Source organism: Bos indicus x Bos taurus, chromosome 19 (assembly GCF_003369695.1).
Source record: "Bos indicus x Bos taurus breed Angus x Brahman F1 hybrid chromosome 19, Bos_hybrid_MaternalHap_v2.0, whole genome shotgun sequence".
Taxonomy (NCBI): Eukaryota; Metazoa; Chordata; class Mammalia; order Artiodactyla; family Bovidae; genus Bos; species Bos indicus x Bos taurus.
The window spans coordinates 34,724,147-34,741,931 of record NC_040094.1 but is presented as its reverse complement, the minus strand read 5'-3'; the positions used below and the strand labels follow the sequence as shown (position 1 = coordinate 34,741,931).

At 46.9% G+C, this 17,785-nt stretch overlaps 1 protein-coding gene across 10 annotated transcripts in view; it reads left to right on the top strand.

Annotated features, from left to right (window-relative positions):
• Positions 1–17,785, top strand: part of SPECC1 (sperm antigen with calponin homology and coiled-coil domains 1) — a 242,274-nt gene that overhangs the window by 58,532 nt on the left and 165,957 nt on the right. For all 10 annotated transcript variants that reach the window (XM_027519445.1, XM_027519439.1, XM_027519442.1 and 7 more), the window contains one exon: positions 5,175–5,313. In XM_027519445.1, the coding sequence (XP_027375246.1) occupies positions 5,175–5,313 (139 nt within the window). The remainder of the gene's footprint in view (positions 1–5,174; positions 5,314–17,785) is intronic.

Below are 17,785 nucleotides of genomic sequence, written 5' to 3'. Positions count from 1 at the left end.
CATCGTTTTAATTTTTATTGTCTTTGACCTATTGGGAGACATCTTCAATGTGGATTTTAAATGAATACATACATTTCCCCCATAACCGACCCTGAGAACTTCTGGAATATATTAAAATATTTTCAAGCAGTGTTTAATCACAGGTGAAGCTCAGGTGTGTTTCCTACTGATGATGAACCAGTAAAATGGTAGCCATTTCTGCCTTTGATGGATGTGTGTTTTGGAAACTGGTTCCAGTGGGAGGACGTCGGGGGAGACACAGACACTCCTCTGGAGGCTCTCGGCTCTTGTCCTGGTCCTTGGGGTCGCCAGGCCTGAACCTGTGAAAGAGGGTGATGGTGTTGGGGGAAGGAATAGCTGAGAGCTGCACCCCACTGCTCTCTGACCCTCCTCTCCTCTCTGCCTCTGTGGGCAGAGGAAGAAGACAAAACCCAGAGCACAGAAGAGAAAGAGGTGACAGACACTGACAGAAAAGCAAGTGGCTTCCCCCTCGAGTATTTTACTGCCAAAATCTGAGCACTCAGAGAAGCTAAATTATACACTGAACATGACATCCCACCAGCTGGACGCCACATCTCACTACGGCTGCTTTACAGGACTTCCGGGTGGCTCAGTGGTAAAGAATCACCTGCCAGCGCAGGAGACGCGGGTTCAACCCCTGGGTCAGGAAGATCCCCTAGAGGAGGAAGTGGCAACCCACTCCAGTATTCTTGCCTGGGAAATCGCATGGACAGAGGAGCCTGGTGGGCTACAGTCCATGGGGTCACAAAGAGTCAGACTCGACTGAGCACGCACACATTACCTACGACTGCTTTGCAGGAGATGGACACATATAAGTGTAGACAGATATGTTTTCACTGGCCCAAAATAGGCAAACTAAAACACATGCACTGAAGTAGAATGAAAGACCCTGCTTCAGATGCTGGCCTGAGCTGTGGAGCCGTGGAGGAGCAGATGTGTGTGGGGAGGAGCAGGAGCCTGGATGGGATGGCGAGGGTAGAGGGGCTGCTGTGAGTCCTCCTCATGTCACTGAGCCCAGCACAGGGAGGCAAACCCCCCGGACTCCCTGATGCAGACAGGCCACTAGAAGGCCCATGTCTGTTAGTCAGGACTCTCTTGGTCACAAATGACAGAACATTGACTTGAACAGAAGAGAAATCTATGGAAGACATCTGAGGTTCTGGGTCACTGTGTGCAGGACAAAGGTGCAAGACGTAGAGAGACCAGGACCATGGACGGGACTCCCCGGGACGTCACGTCACCTTTCTCTGCTTCTTTGTCATCTTCTTTGTTACGTGGTATGAAGTCTGGCTGTCAGTCCTGCCCATGCCTCCCCAATTCCTTGGAGGGCCCAGCTAATGCTTGCTTCTGGTTGGTTAAAAGAAAGCAACAAGCAAAGTATTGGGAAAGGTCTCTGCTTGGTGGGCATGAGTCATGTGTTAACCCCATCCAGTCCTGTGGCCGGGGCTCAGGGTCCCCGTAAAGCTGTCTCATGGTTTATGTTCTCCTTGAGTCTTGGGGACTGGGTCAGTCCTGTTGTTGTCCTTCAGGAAAGAATGCTCCACAGTTGCACTGCCCGAAGCAGGAACTACCAGCCCGTGTGGCGGTGATGATCCCTGAAGTGTGTTGTGAGTGCAAGACACACATCAGGTTTTGAAGACCGAGTGCAAAAAAAGGAAAAGACCTCATCGGTGTGTTCTACATTAATTTATAATATTTTGAATGTATTGTGTCCAGAAAATATATCACTAAATTTAAGGTTGCCTGTTTCATTTATGTTTTTTAATGTTCCTCCTAGACCATGTAAACTTAGGTCCATGGCTTGTATAATATTTCCACTGACAGTGCTACTCTAAAACCTTTTGGTTTTCAAAGTGTGGAACCCACAGCAGCAGTACCAGCATCCCCTGGGAACTCATCTGAAATGCAGATCCTCAGGCCCCACCCAGAGCTAGGGGATCAGAAACTTGGCAGGGGCACTGGGGCTGGGGTGCAGGCATCCGTCTGCGTTTTAACAGGCCCTTAGGATTCTGACAGACCCTGAAGTTTGAGAACCACTGCTCCAATCATTAACATGTTTTGCACCTTGAAAGACCAGATTGTGTTTTGTGCGATTATTTGAGAACTTTAACATCCCCCATCCCCTTTTTGTGGAATTGAAGGAATATCTTAGCTACATGAATCTGTGAGCTGTTCAGACATTTTCCTTTTGTAAGCTTTCATGTACAGGTGCTCAGCAGCTTAAATATCAGTGGAAGTGTTGGTGAAAATACTTATTAAACACATCAAAGCAAGACCAATGCTTTCGTAGGGATCTTGTATAACAAACCAGAGATCTCAGGTGGTGCCGAAGCTGCATTCGATGACCAGGAAACAAAGCCAAGAATGCAGCCGTGAACAGAGAAAGATGAATTAGTAACCTCACTCCAGCCATGTGGCTGGCGTCTCCTGGCTCCTCTTAGGCTCTGGCCCAGTGGAAATGTTCTGTGTCTGATATTGCCTCCAAGAAATATTAAGAGAGGCTTCGGCTGTTTGCCTCAGAGGACAGGAAGGATCAATCTAGGGTCTGTATATCCTGCCTCTGGGGAAAGTGCTAAGCAGTGAATCTTTCTCCAAAGGAATTCCTCGTGGAAGGTGCAGGAGAAATGAAGGGCTCCCTGTAAAAGCTTTGCTGCCACCCAAACGGGCCATGCTGCACTAGGGAGACAGCACGACACTGGCCTGGAGCACGTCTGTCTTATCCTTTTGCCAGTGAAGGATGGGATCAGATCTTTTTATAATACAGGTTGGGACCCCAAGTCCAAGAAGAGGCCGAGGAAGCTGGGTACAGTTGGTAAAATGGAACTCAGAAGTGGGCTTCGGAGTTCACTCAGATGCGTACCATGGCTTGATCTGTTTATCAGGTGAAGAAACAAAAGCACAGAAAAAAAAACAAAAGCACAGAGATAAAGTGATTTGCCCTGGGTCACACAGCCAGTAAGAGGCAGAGCCAAGATTCCAACCCAGGATTCCAAGTCTGGACTTAGAGCTGGTGCCCTAAGCTGCCACCCTGTGCCGCCCATGTGACATGGCTTTCCTTCAGCCCTGTCCACAAGCCCCGGTGGTGTCCCCAGCGTCTCCTGGCTCCTCTTGGGCTCCAGCCCAGTGGAAATCATGCAGGCCTTGGAAACACAGTCCCGGGCCTGCTTCCCAGTCCTGCCTCACCCATGCAGCCTCGAGCGAGTTAGTTAATGCGCTTTGTCAAGTCCAGTGTAGTCGAGTTATGTTTTGAATTGGAAGTAACATGTGAGTCAAGGACGTAGAAGGACCCAGGCTGCCGCATGTCATCAGCTCCTATCTGTTCCCTTAATTCTACCTCTGACCCTCCAAACAGGCTTACCACCCAATCTTCACAGCAAGAACTTGACTTTGCCTTCCTTCCACCTCCCCAGGTGCTCTCTCTGTTTCCCCACCCCTGCCTGCCCTCCCAGCTGCCTCCTCTCTCCCCTCCCCCAACCTGCCCGAGCCCTCCTTCGCTTCTGCTCACAGAGGGGTCTCTCCAGCAGACTCAACTGGATGGCTCGCCTGGCTGGAACACATGGGTTTCCCTGTTGTCTGCTCATCACGTCCGAATCCTTGTCACTGCTTCTCCTCATCCTTATTTCTCCAGGAGCCGGGAGGGTCCTGCCCTGGCCCCATGTGCTCCCCCTTCCTTCCCCACCCTGCTCCCTGCCCCCAGCTCTTAGCATACACCTGCAGCCTCAGGGACACCCCATCCACTTGGTCCTCCAGGCCTGGTCCAGGGCACCTGCTCCGTGAGGATGCCCACACCTCCCGTTTTTGTTTTCTTCACTGTTCATGAGTCACCACACAGGAACTAGCCCCTTTGCTGGTTGTTGACCCTGAGAGCAGGCCGCCCACTCCGCTGTGACCCGTGTGCACCCTGGCCCATGGATTCGGCACATTGCATGCACTGAGGGTGGACGCCCAGCTGGCAGTAGGCCTTCGGAGCACAGTGTCCAGGATGGTGGGAGCAGCTCTGGGGGCTGTGGTGAGAGGAGAGGGGGCCCAGGCTCTCTGTTCCACCCCCTCCCCGTTCTCCCTCTCTGGGCTCCTTAACCTTCAGGAAATGGCCCTAGAGCAGGATGGGGCCCTTGACCAGTGTGGTGGCCCGGGCTTCCTGCTCCAGGTCTCCCGTTGATTCGAGGGAATTTTCATGCTGTTTCTTGGAGTGTCATGTGTGTTTGCGGAGGCTCCAGACACCTGCCTGCCTTGTCTTTTAGAAGGATCCCCTCCACAGCCATCTTTAACCAAGACTCTGTAGTTGGGAGAACTTATTTGTGGTTTTTCTCCTTCAGCTCAGGTATTGTTTACCTGGGCCAGAGTGTGAGCTCATTTAGGGCCACCCCTCCCCGCACCCCCCCCCACACACACACTTCAATACCCTTCAGCAAATGTTTGTTCTCTGCCTTCCCTGCCGGGGAAGGAGGCAGACAAGGAGCAGGGGTCCTGCTGTCTTTCTGCCATCCCTAACCATTCTTCTGGCTCCACAGCAGTCCCTCTCCTCCATCTGAACATGGTGTGTATGAGGTTGCCTGCCAGCGCTTGGGGTGGGCACCTGTGGATGTTCACCTGTTTGTATCTCTTCCCTCTGAGAAGGGAAGAACCTCCAGAGGTTTTTGTGCTACTTTTTATTGTCTTTGAATTTCTTGTGTGTCGCTCTCTCCTGACTTCTGTGTGCCATCTAGTTCTTTTTTCATTGGTTCCCAGTCTTTTAACTTAAGAAAAAAACAATAATACATCAGGACCATCCTGGTGGTCCAGTGGTTGACTCCCTGCTTCCAATGCATGGGGCATGGGTTCCATCCCTGCTTGGCCTGCACGCTGGGGGCAGGAGGTGGGGGTGTCTCAGCCAAATAATACATAAAAATACACATCATATTTTTAAAACTTCATTATTTGAATGTGATTGATGGGTGGTGACTGCCCACGACCTTACAGGGATCTCTGAAGCAGTGCTGGAGGATCGCGCTAGGACCAGAGGGCATCTGGGTTTGTCCACTCTGCGCTGTTCCCTCCGGCCCACTGCTGCCCGAGGAACGGGGTGGGCAGGTGGGGCCCGCTCTGTGGTTTGCTGGTTTTTGGCGCTCCTTCCCGAAAAAGCATCTCTTCACCCTTTCTCCTCCACCTCTCAGCTCAAGCGCGCCAGCAGCGAGGACACCCTCAACAAGCCCGGGGCGGCCGTCGCTTCCGGGGCAGCAGCTCGGCTGAAAAAGACGTCCACGTCCGGGGCCATCTCCGAGCTCACGGAGAGCCGCTTGAGGGGCCCCTCAGGTAGGCGGGAGTGGGGACAAGGAGAGAGTCAGGCGGTGGGGGCGGGCAGGTGGGAGGGTCTCAGGGAGGTGGGGGTAGGTGGGCGGGGTCTGGGGAGGGGCGGGACACGTAGGGGGAGCCCGGGCGGAGGAGCCCTGGAGGCCCTTTCTTGTCCATTTGAAAGCATCTCAGGGCTTCACTCCCCCTTTCCCCGTAAGGTCTGTCAGGACCACTTTGAGTCAGGAGCTTTTAGGCAACATTCCACAACGGGGGGGTTTCTATGTCTCGGGGAAACAGACACAAGGGGACATGGAGGCGGTGGGGAGCCCACTGTGTCCCTCCGCCCCTCTGCTTGTCCGTCACTTTGCACGTGTGGCCTTCGTGGGGATCCAGGCAGGGTGGTACAACCGTGGGGCTGTCTTGGGATCTTTGTGCCGAAGTGTAGATGAGTGCGTGGGCCCGCAGGTCCCTGGCGGAGTTGCCCAGCCTGCATCCTGGGTCTTGTGGAGACCAGGAAGATCTCAAGACTGCTTACAGTCGCTCAGACGCCGGTGGCTGCTGAAAGCCGTGGGCATTCTCTGCGTTAGCAGTTTCTTGAGAAACAGAAAAGGTTTTTTTTTTTAAATCCATTATTCAGAGCATTGCAAACTTAAAACATCAAAGAATATATTTCATTTTCTTTTGCAGCATGTAGATAAGAAAACTGAGCTTTCCGTGGTCCAACTCACAATGCAGGCCCATAAATAATAGTAATGTGTTGCTTAGTCATCCAAGATGGGAACAGCTAAAATGTTCATTTATGATAGGGGTTTAATGGTAGCTTGCTTGTGACTTTTTCACTTTTATGTAAAATATTACAGATTAGCTTTCAAAGGCACATTTTAATTTACTCAGTTTTCAAAAAGTTGAATCTGTAAAGAATATATGTGACTTTTTTTATGATGTGGGAATGGCCTCATGTTTATCTACAACCAGTTTTACTTTTCAAAAGACTGGTTTCATACTAAATATATACACATTTGGTTTTTCTAAATAATTATATTTATTGATGTGCAGGCTTTACTCCACTTGTGGTGAGCAGGGGCGACTCTAGTTGCTGTACTCAGGCTTCTCCCTGCAGTGGCTTCTCTTGTTGCAGAGCACAGGCTCTAGAATGGGCTTCAGTAATTGTGGCTCCCAGGCTCTAGAGCGCAGGGTCAATAGTTGTGGCTCACAGGCTTAGTTGCTCTGCGGCATGTGGGATCCTCCCATATCAGGGCTGGAACCTGTGTCTCCTGCATTGGCATGTGGATTCTTTACCACTGAACCACCAGGGACGCCCTCACACATTTTGTTTTTAAAATACAGCATATGAAAGTACAATATATTTTTATCAAGCCAGCCTAAGACAGTTTTTACAAGTTAACAAAGCACCACTAAAAAACTAACCGACTGACCTCGCTCTCAAATATTGGTGTAAAAACGTGAGGTGAAAATTTTAGCAAGTAGAATTCAACAAATTAACAGCAATAGTGCATATCAAAACCAAGTGGATTTATGCTATCCAAGATTGGCTTACCAGGAAATTCAGGAATATAATCCATCACACAATATTGACAGGCTAAAGAAGAAAAACCGTGAGGTCATCCCGATAGAGATGGAACATGCCTTGGACAAAGAGAGCACTCTTTGATTTTACTTTCACTTCTTTCTGATTAAAAAAAAAAAAACAACTCTTGGTAGATTACAAGTGTATGGGTACTTTAGTGATACAAAATATATGTATCTCCAGTCAAAACCAGCATTATGCTGTATGGTAAAATCTTAGAAGTATTTCCATTAAAATCAAGAATGACTTAAGGTTCAGTTCAGTCACTCAGTTGTGGCCGACTCTTTGCGACCCCATGAATCGCAGCACGCCAGGCCTCCCTGTCCATCACCAGCTTCCGGAGTTCACTCAAACTCACGTCGGTTTTTCTGCAAGTATTAAGCTAGGCAGTGAGACAGGAGAGCTATAGGAGGGTGTTCATGTTAGAATATAATGGTGATTTTATGCAGACAATAACATTTTATGCTTAGAATTTCCTGAAAGTTGTATCATTAGAAAAACCTTATCATGTCCTGAAAATGTGTTAGATACGGTAAGAGTTCAGTGTGTGGCTGATTATAGAATGTGAAATATCAATAGCTTTCTCATCAGTAACTAGTTAGGAAAGATAATAACATAAGAAATAATCCCGTTTATAAAGGAATGAAAAAGGTAAAATACCAGTAGTAAGCTTAATACTGGGACTTCCCAGGTAGCACAGTGGGTGAAGAATCCACCTCCAAAGCAGGAGATGCGGGTTTGATCCCCAGGTAGGGAAGATCCCCTGGAGAAGGGAATGGCAGCCCACTCCAGTATTATTGCCTTGAGAATTCCGTGGAGAGAGGAGCCACAGTCCACAGGGTTGCAAAGAGTTGGACACAGCTGAGCATGCATGAACACAAACAATATGACCAGGGCCTATATTTTAAAAATCCTAAAGCTCTTTTTAAAGGACATAAATGAAGGTATACATAAGTGGAAGGATATATATACCTGGTTCTTGGATAAGACTAAATATAACAAAGATTAAATTTAGTAGATATGTTAAATAAAACAAATGTCTGAAGTATCTTATGAATTTGTCTTCATCTCAGTTATAGTATCAGTGGGAATTCGAGAGCAGAAACACTGATAAAATGAGACCGATTTATATGAAACAGGAGTTCTCAACCCCAGGCAATTTTGCCCTTCACCCCAACCCAGGGAACCACTGGCAAAGTCTGCAGACAGGTTTGGTTGGCATCATTGGGGGTGATACTGCCATCTAGTGGGCAGAGGTCAGTGGTGCTGCTAAACTTCCTGCAAGGCACGGGATAGCCCCTCACAGAAAGGAAGGGTCCTGCCAGAAATGTCAGTAGTGCGCTGTTGATAAACCCTAATCTAGAAGAATAAATCCTCTCAGATAACCAGGAAGTTTCTGAAACATCAGCGATTGGGGAGGACTATTCAGTGGAGCAGAAAGTCCACAGGATTGGAGGATTTCGTGTAGGATTACAGTAGTATTTTCTATCAAGATGGATAATTCACTCACAAGTAACGACTGATTGGGTCTTCAGGAAAAAATAAAGCTGGATCCCTATCTCATGCCTCTCATCAGAGTAAATTCCAAGTGGATTAAAATTTAAACCTTAAAAAGTGAAACCATGAACGTGCAGAGAGAAAACATCAGAGAATGAACTTGTGGTCTCGGCCTTGGAAAGAACAAGCACAAAAGTCAACTGGTGAAAAAAAAATCACATAAATATTACACACTGCTTTGTAAATAAGGGGAAATTATTTGCAAGACATGTAACAAAGGGGGCTTATTTACAATGAGTTTGTATAAATCAATAAGAAAAATAGTACAAAAAAAAATGGGTAGTTCATATAAAAAGGAAATACAGATAGCCACTAGAAAGATGCTGGGACTTCCCTGGTGGTCTAATGGTTAAGAATCTGCCTGCCAATGTACGGGCACAGATTCAATCCCTGGTGGAGGATCCCACATGCTGCAGGGCAACTAAGCCTGTGCACCATGACTACTGAGTCTGTTAGCCCTAGAGATTGCGCTCCACAACAAGACAACAGCAATGAAGACCCAGCACAGCCAACAGAAAAAAGAGACTAAGTCCCACTTAGAGGTAAAAAGATATAATTCAGAGCAATAATTACAGTATGTGATTTCCCCTAACAGATTAATAAAAATTAACATGATTGAGGAACTTTCTTGGTGGTCCAGTTAGGACTTTGTGCTTCCACAGCAGGGGACACAGGTTCAACCCCTGGCCAGGCAAATACGATTCCACATACTATGCAGCACAGCCAAAATAAATTTTAAAAAAAGAACTACAAAATGATTGATAATTTTTTATTTAATTAAGGGTGAGGGGAGCCACACCACATATTGCTGATGACAAGGACAATCTGGTAAAATCTCTCTACATTTGAAACATGTATGATCTTTCACCAAGGATTTCTACCACTTAGCATTTAGCATTATGTTGGACTGTGAAGAAAGCTGAGAGCCAAAGAATTGATGCTTTTGAACTGTGGTGTTGGAGAAGACTCTTGAGAGTCCCTTGAACTGTGAGGAGATCCAACCAGTCCATTCTAAAGGAGATCAGTCCTGGATGTTCTTTGGAAGGACTGATGCTAAAGCTGAAACTCCAATACTCTGGCCACCTCATGCGAAGAGTTGACTCATTGGAAAAGACTGTGATGCTGGGAGGGATTGGGGGCAGGAGGAGAAGGGGACGACAGAGGATGAGATGGCTGGATGGCATCACTGACTTGATGGACCTGAGTTTGGGTGAACTCCAGGAGTTGGTGATGGACAGGGAGGCCTGGCATGCTGCACTTCATGGGATCGCAAAGAGTCGGACATGACTGAGTGACTGAACTGAACTGATATACTTGAAAAAGAATGCCTATATACATGAACAAGATGTTTGGTTGTGGCATTATTATAACAGTAAAACACTGGAAATACCCAAGTGTGTATCAGTCCAGGGCTGGTTGCATAATGAGATTTTGGTATGGCAGAATAGTATGCAGCCATGAAAATGGACATGGTAGATTTATATGTACCGACAGGGAAAGATTATTACTAAGTGGGGAAAATAAGATGGTGTGTATAGTCTGACCTCATGTGTTTTGATTTTTAAATACATGATTTAATTTTTGAAATCATAACTGTTTTCCTGGAAGGATATAGGGATGTTACTTTGAGGAGAGTATTGAAAGTGGTGGGGGAAGGAGACCTTCCATATTAGATCTATCTATACTGTTTCAAAATGTTAAAAACACATACAGACATTGCTTTAAAAATTAAAAACAGAATCAATTCAGTTCAGTTGCTAAGTCGTGTCTGACTCTTCACGACCCCATGGACCGCAGCACACCAGGCCTCCCTGTCCATCACCAACTCCCGGAGTTTACCCAAACTCATGTCCATTGAGTCGGTGATGCCATCCAACCATCTCATCCTCTATCATCCCCTTCTCCCGCCTTCAATCTTTCCCAGCATCAGGGTCTTCTCCAATGAGTCAGTTCTTCACATCAGGTGGCCAAAGTATTGGAGTTTCAGCCTCAACATCAGTCCTTCCAATGAACACTCAGGACTGATTTCCTTTGGGATAGACTGGTTGGATCTCCTTGGAGTCCAAGGGACTCTCAAAAGTCTTCTCCAACACCATAGTTCAAAATCATCAATTCTTTGGTGCTAAGCTTTCTTTATAGTCCAACTCTCACATCCATACATGACTACTGGAAAAGCCATAGCCTGGACAAGACGGACTATAACCTAAATTTTTTTTTTGCTTTAGCCCAATCCTTACTCTTCTACTTGCCTTTTAGTGTGTGTCTTAACCATTTGTTAGTCAGTAGTTTAACTGCTTAATCATAGCACATGTTCCCTTTATTCAGGATCCTAAAGAAAGACTTTGTAAAACCAGTTTTACTGGTTTTCTCACTCCATGGACTTTAGTTTTCTTATTCTCATATTGAGGAAATATGCACAGATCTTCAGCTCAGTGATGTCATAGCAAAGGTCTGTGAATGCTTCATAAGCTCTGATGGGCTATTTGGAAAGTATTCCAACAGTTATCATTCAAATTCCTGAATGTAATGAGATTACCTTGATTGTAATGAAATTACATCCTTTGACTTAATCAAGTTGGATTAAAAAATTGCACTTGTCTGTGGAACTTTTGGGTTTTAAGTGCGGGCAGTCCTCAATATTTTCCTATCAGCTTTTGTACAGCTGGCACTTTTGTACATGGTCACATATCCCCAATCTGCCCCATTCCTGTGAGTTAGACCCATGCATCAGCTGACAAACCGGCCATTAGGAGCACTGGCCGGCAGGTCGCCCATCAGAGGTCTGTCTCGGCTGCAGGTGCCAGCACCCCTGCCACTGTGCAGTCGTGTTAGGTGGTTCTGTGAATATCAGCTCACACTTTGTCTTTATTTTACGTGCATGAAAACCAGGGGAATGAGAGCACTGGCACTAGTAATAAGTGTGGGTTTTAATATCTCAGGACCATTGAGACAAAGAAGGAGGTGACTCACTGTTAGAAAGGGCACCCCCATCAGGAGCTCACTGGAGTCACCACCACTCTGTAGATTCAGCTGTAAAGACAAAAATAAAACTAAAGAAAAGAAGGAAAATACTAGCAGTACGTGATTGATTTCCTCCTAAAGGAAAGATGTAATTATAAATTGTATGTAAATACTTAGGGGACAGAATTCTTTTTATGGCCCTCAACATTTGGCTTTGGGACATGTTTTCGGTAATGGCGTGGGATGGTATAATCTGTTTTCTTTCAAGTATATTAATTTTGGAAGGGATCCTGTCATGAAACAATTATACAGTGTTGTGGTTTTAAACTCATAGCAGTTAAACCTGTGATCAGCCTATATTGTACCCTTTGCTGGAAATTGATCTGTCCTTGGGGAGGAGCCCTCAAACCTAGCACAGAAGGAAATGCTCACTCTTTAGGTAGTACTGATCATATGATGGCAACTGCTGCTAATGCGCTGTCTAACCTGGGTGCTTGGGGAGCTTGGTGAAGGGGCTGGACTGTCTCCGGGTTCTGATGTCCAGGCCCGAGCATCCCCAGGGCCCTGTCACCATCTGCAGTACCCAGAGCAACCACTGGAAGGCAGGAAGGGGTGTGGACGGGGCAGGTGATCCAGCCCTACCTGGCACCTTCCTCCACCCCACCCTGCACCAGGTGCTGGCCTCGCTCAACCTCACCACAGCCTCCAGGAGAAGGCAGTGTTTCGTCCAGGTCATGACACTTCAGGGAGGTCACACGAGCGTTACTTTGTCTTCTGATGCCTGCCCATTTCCACACTGAACACCTGCTCTTCCCAACTGATTTTGAATCAATATTATAACATCTCTGTGGTAGAGCCCAGCCCAGACACCTGCTTCTTCCTTTTCTCCCTCCAGTGTCTGTGATGCAGATCTGGTCTTAACTGATGGGCATGGGCTTAGAGAATGGGGTAGCCCCTAGTGGTAGATGGCTGTCCTCCCTGATACCCCCTAACTGCACATCCCAGGGCCCCAAGAGATGCTGAGCCTTTTAGGTACCCCCCCTGCCAAAGCTGCAAGGGGGCCCCACCAGTAGATGGCAGCCTCGTCCACACACTGACTCATGTTCTGGGAGCCCCCACTCTGACTAGAGGTCCTTTTGACATTCATGCAATTAGGTCAACAAACATTTTTGAGTGCCTACTGTGTGTCTGACACTGTTTTAGGCAACAGGGCAACCTCAGGGGGCAGGACGGAGATCCCCCATCCATGGAGCTCCATGAACAAACATTGATGAGAACAGTGCAGGCACATGGCTGCAGCCAAGATGGGAGGGGCGCAGGGCAGAGGGCTGGGGTTGGGGGCTGAGGGAAGGAGTGACTCACCTGACCTCGTTTTATTTACTTTTTATTTTTATATTGCAGTATAGCCAGTTAACGGTAGCTATACTGGTGGCTCAGATGGTAAAGAATCTGCCTGCAATGCGGGAGCTCTGGGTTTGATCCCTGGACCAGGAAGATCCACTGGAGGAGGAAATGACTAGCCACTCCAGTATTCTTGCCTGGAGAATTCCATGGACAGCAGCCTGGCAGGCTACAGTCCATGGGATTGCAAAAGAGTTGGATACCACTGCTACTAGTCAATTAACAATGTTGTGTTAGTTTCAGATGGGCAGCAAAGGGACTCAGTCTGTTATACATGTATCCACTCTCCCCCAAACTCTCCTCCCATCCAGGCTGCCACAGAACATTGAGCAGAGTTCCCTGTGCTATACATTTTAAATATAGCAGTGTGTACATATCGATCCCAGAGTCCCTAATTATCCCTTCTCCTGACCCTGGCAACCATAAGTTCGTTCTCTAAGTCTGTGAGTCTGTTTCTGTTTTGTATCATGTGTTAAGATTCTACATATAAGGGATGTAATATGATATTTCTCCTTCTCTGTCTGACTTATTTCACTCAGTATGACACTAAATCCATCCATGTCTCTGCAAATGGCGTTATTTCATTCTTTTAAATGTCTGAGTAGTATTCTATTGTATATGTGTACCACATCTTCTTTATCCATTCTTCTGGACTTGACCTCATTTTAGAAGGAGCATTTTGGTTGCCTGTGCAGACTGGACTAATGGATGGGGGAAGACCCAATCAGAGGCTATGGCCAGGCCCTAGGAGAGAGCCTTTTCAAGGCTGAATAATATTGCCTTGTATGTAAACCACATTTTCTTTATCCCTCCATCACTGACTAACCAGGAAATAGCTTTAACTTCTGCAGGGTCCAGGGTGACACCACTGTGAGGAGGTTTTGAACTTGGTACTGCTATTATAAAGTCTTGGATTCTTTGAGGGTACCTGGCAGTTTCATGACCCTATACTTCCCAGAGGTACATGGTCATCAGGGTTTGGTGGCTTTCAGGGTTCCTCTCTGGGAACCTGTGGTTCAGAGGAGGGCACTCTCCCTACTTGTCCCTCCAGAAATACTGACTTTTTTGCGGTCTTTCCGTCCAGAAGTGTGGCCGCCTCTCTGAGCCTTCCTTTTTGTCTTTCTCTATAGTTCATGTATTTCTTCTCCTTTTTCTTCTGTTTGTTGAGTTTACGCCCAGGTTTATACTTTTATTACTTTTGTGAGTGGGATTGCTTTTTCTTCTTTTTTAATGTGGAAAACTTCATGAACGTGCATGTTATCCTCCACACTAATCTTCTCTGTGTCCTTCCAATTTTAGGATGTGTGTTGCTGAGGTGAACATTCACTGTATTTTTTTAATTAGATATTTTTTAAACTATCTAATTTGTAACTGACTCCTTCCCTCACTGGTACTGATGGTTTTCAGTTGATTCTCCCATGATCTCCAAGTGGATGATTCTATCAGCTGCAGATAACAAAGCCCTTTGTCTCCTTCATCCCTATGGCTGTGTCTTTTCTTTCTCATTCCTGCTGTGTCGTGTGTGTGACACTTGGGTTGTGTTAAATGCTAGTGATGTCCTTGTTCTCATTTTACTGTGATTGCTTTTGATCTTTCCCCGTTAAATCAGATGCAGAAAGTTGGCTTGAGATATTGATTTGCAGGTTCAGTTCTTCCTTTCCTCTTTTGCTTAAGAGTTTCTAGATTGGGTGGTAGATTTATTAAATGCCCTCAAGGCATTCTGTTATGACTTTAATTATTGGTTTTCTCTTTACCCTGGAGCCTACTTCAGGGAATTCAAATATGTGTATATTCTGTCTCCTGAGTATATCTTCCCCATCACGTATTAATATTTTCTTTAATCCTTTTGATTACTTTCGTGCATCCTCTGATTTTTTTTAAAGTTTATCATCTAATGTGCTTTGCTTTTTTTCCTTACTTCAGCTATTGTGTGTTTCATCTTTTGTCTGATTTATCTGATCTCAGATTGTTTCTTCTTCATAACCTCTTGCTGTAGCTTCACAGCTGTAAAAGCTCCTTGAATTTCAATGTGGATACACATTAGAGATTTTCTAAAATTTCCTATTTCTTCCAGTGACTGTTTCATAGGTGCTTATTTATTTGGATTTCTCAGTTGGTTCCCCTCTTATGAATGGCCAAGACTTTCCAGATAGATCTAGTGATTTTCTAGAATCATCCATCTTCGCAGAGGAAAGTCTGTTGTATGACGTTCTGGGGGCTGTGTCCACACAGGTGACTTTCTCTCACGCTGAGACTCAGGGTAAACTTCTGAACAGTGACTCAATTTTCTCCCATCGTGTCTTTACTCATTGGGGGATCAGAGCCTCCCCCTTGGAGAAGCTTCTCCAGTTTCCTCACCTATAAGATGAGGTTGACCACACCCATCTCAGGAAGTGGTGAGAAGGAAGTGCAGTGGCCTCTGTGAGGAAGCAAGAGTGGAGCCTAACATGGAGCTGTCTTTATGAAATGTGCTTTTGTCCTTGAAAACCACCCTGTGCGACAGGACCTCAGAGTCAGGAATTATGGCGATTAGATAAACCCACCTGCCGTGGGCTCTGTCTGGCACATCTTGCCCAGGAGCTCCCAGCTCTGCATTACAGTGTGCTTTTTTTTCCTTCCAAAGCTACCATCCCTTGCACTTGGTCAACAATTCCTTTTTCAGTCAAAATTAAAGTTATCCTTTTTGGTTCGAAGCAGTAAAATTCGGGTCAGGTTTTGACTGAATATATGAAAGAATGGGCTTCCCAGGTGGCACTAGTGGTAAAGAACCTGCCTGCCAGTGTAGGTAGATGTAAGAGACACAGGTTCAGTCCCTGGGTCAGGAAGATTCCCCTGGAGGAAGGCACGGCAACCCACTCCAGTATTCTTGCCTGGAGGATCCCATGGACAGAGGAGCCTGGTGGGCTGCAGGCCATGGAGTCACAGAGAGGACATGACTGAAATGACAGCACACACACACACACACACACATGCATGGAAGAATGTTCCAGCAGCCACAGCACATCGGAAGTGCTCAGCCCCAGGAAATGAAGAACTCCGGTTACTGGAGTGAAGGTTTGATGGGGATGTTGGAGGGTGATTGAATCAGATCCTTACTGACCTCCTTCCTGACTTCAGGGGGTTGCTGTTAAGCTCAAAGACCTCCTCCTGCATGTCTTCTCTTGTCCCCTCCCACATGGGAGACACTCTTCTGGGCCCTCAGGCCAAACCTGCGTTTCCACCCCAAAGTGAACCTGCCTTCCGGAAACGCTACCCCAACAGCTGACACTGTCTATCCATTTGTTCCTTCACCAAGTATTTGTGTCTACTGAGTCCCAGGCATCTTTCCAGGTGCCAGGGAGGCAGCCATGAGCAACACACAGAAAGCCCCAGCTCTTCTGGGTCTTCCGCTGTGTTCTCGTTCTCGTGGGATTTTTCTGAATGGTGCTCACCTCTCACTGCATGGGCTTCCAGCTTCCTCTAGCGCCTGACTCCTCCGACTGCAGTCACCCAGATCAGCTGTCCTGTTTTCTGTCAGCCTCCTTTCTTGAGTGTGTGACTGTCTTTGTCACCACATTTGCCCACTTTTCATTTCCTCTGGGTTCCCCTGACCCAACCTGGCCTGGCATCTCTCACCTGAAAAACACAGAGGCTTCTTGATTTGGGTTGGGTTGCAAAGGGTTTCCTCATCATTTATAGCAACTTTGAACATTTTTTAAAATTGAGGTTTCTTGGGCTCCAGTAACACTGTGGGTGGTGACTACTGCCATGAAATTAAAGACACTTGCTCCTTTGAAAAGAAAGCTACGACAAACCTTTTTAGGCAGTGCATTAAAAGCAGAGACATCATTTTGCTGACAAAAGTCAGTATAGTCAAAGCTATGGTTTTTCCAGTAGTCATCTACAGATGTGAGAGTTGGACCATAAAGAAGGCTGAATGCCGAAGAATTGATGCTTTCGAATTGTGGTGCTGGAGCAGACTCTTGAGAGTCCCTTGGACTGCAGGGAGATCAAACCAGTCAATCCTAAAGGAAATCAACCCTGAATATTCATTGGAAGGGCAGATGCTGAAGCTGAAGTTCCAATACTTTGGCTACCTGATGCGAAGAGCTGACTCACTGGAAAAGACCCTGATACTGGGAAAGATTGAGGGCAGGAGGAGAAGAGGGCAACAGAGGATGAAATGGTGGAATGACATCATCAACTCAATGGACATGAATTTGAGCAAACTCTGGGAGGTGGCAAAAGACAGGGAAGCCTGACATGCTGCAGTCCATGGGGTCACAAAGAGTTGGACACGACTGAGTGACTGAACAATACCTCCTGTCTTAACAGGTCGCTTTCATCCAGTCTTTTCAGACTATTCAGAGTGGGTTTTGAGGAAGCAATGTCTCTCTCTCTCTCTGCACTCCTGTTTCATTGGTTTACAGAATAATTAAGTAATGTAAATAAGATTGGTGGTATGACTAGCATGAACAGGGTTGAAACAATCCACCTACTCTCAGTATGCGGACGTCCTAGGTGGAGGGGCCGAAGTGCATGCTTGTTCTGGGAAGAGCCTCCCAGCTGTCAGTGCCCAGGACACTGGTCAGTGCACCCTGTTCAGATGGGTGCCTCAGTGATCTTGGCAGGTTGGCTGTGGGTCAGTGCTGGAGGAGGGTGGATGAGAGGGCAGGTTTTGCAGCAGCAGGGCCCTTGTCCTGAGCTGCAGCTTTGGCTGGCCCAGCCCCATGCTGAGACACCTCAGACAAGATCTCTGGGATCTCTGCCTCGGCAGCAGAAGGGACTGGGGCAGAGCTCCTGCCTGGACCCAGCGCAGTCCCGCTATAGCCACGTCCCAGTCCTTTTCTTGCCTTGACTCCAGTCCTGGGCTAAGCGGGGCTGGTTCACCAAACACACTCAGGACTTTGCCACAATCAGGTCTTTGTTTGTCCTGATGAGCCAGACCTGGCCCAGGCCTGCACCTCCAGGATGCTCGTCCATGCCTGGAGCCCCTGCCCTCTCTGC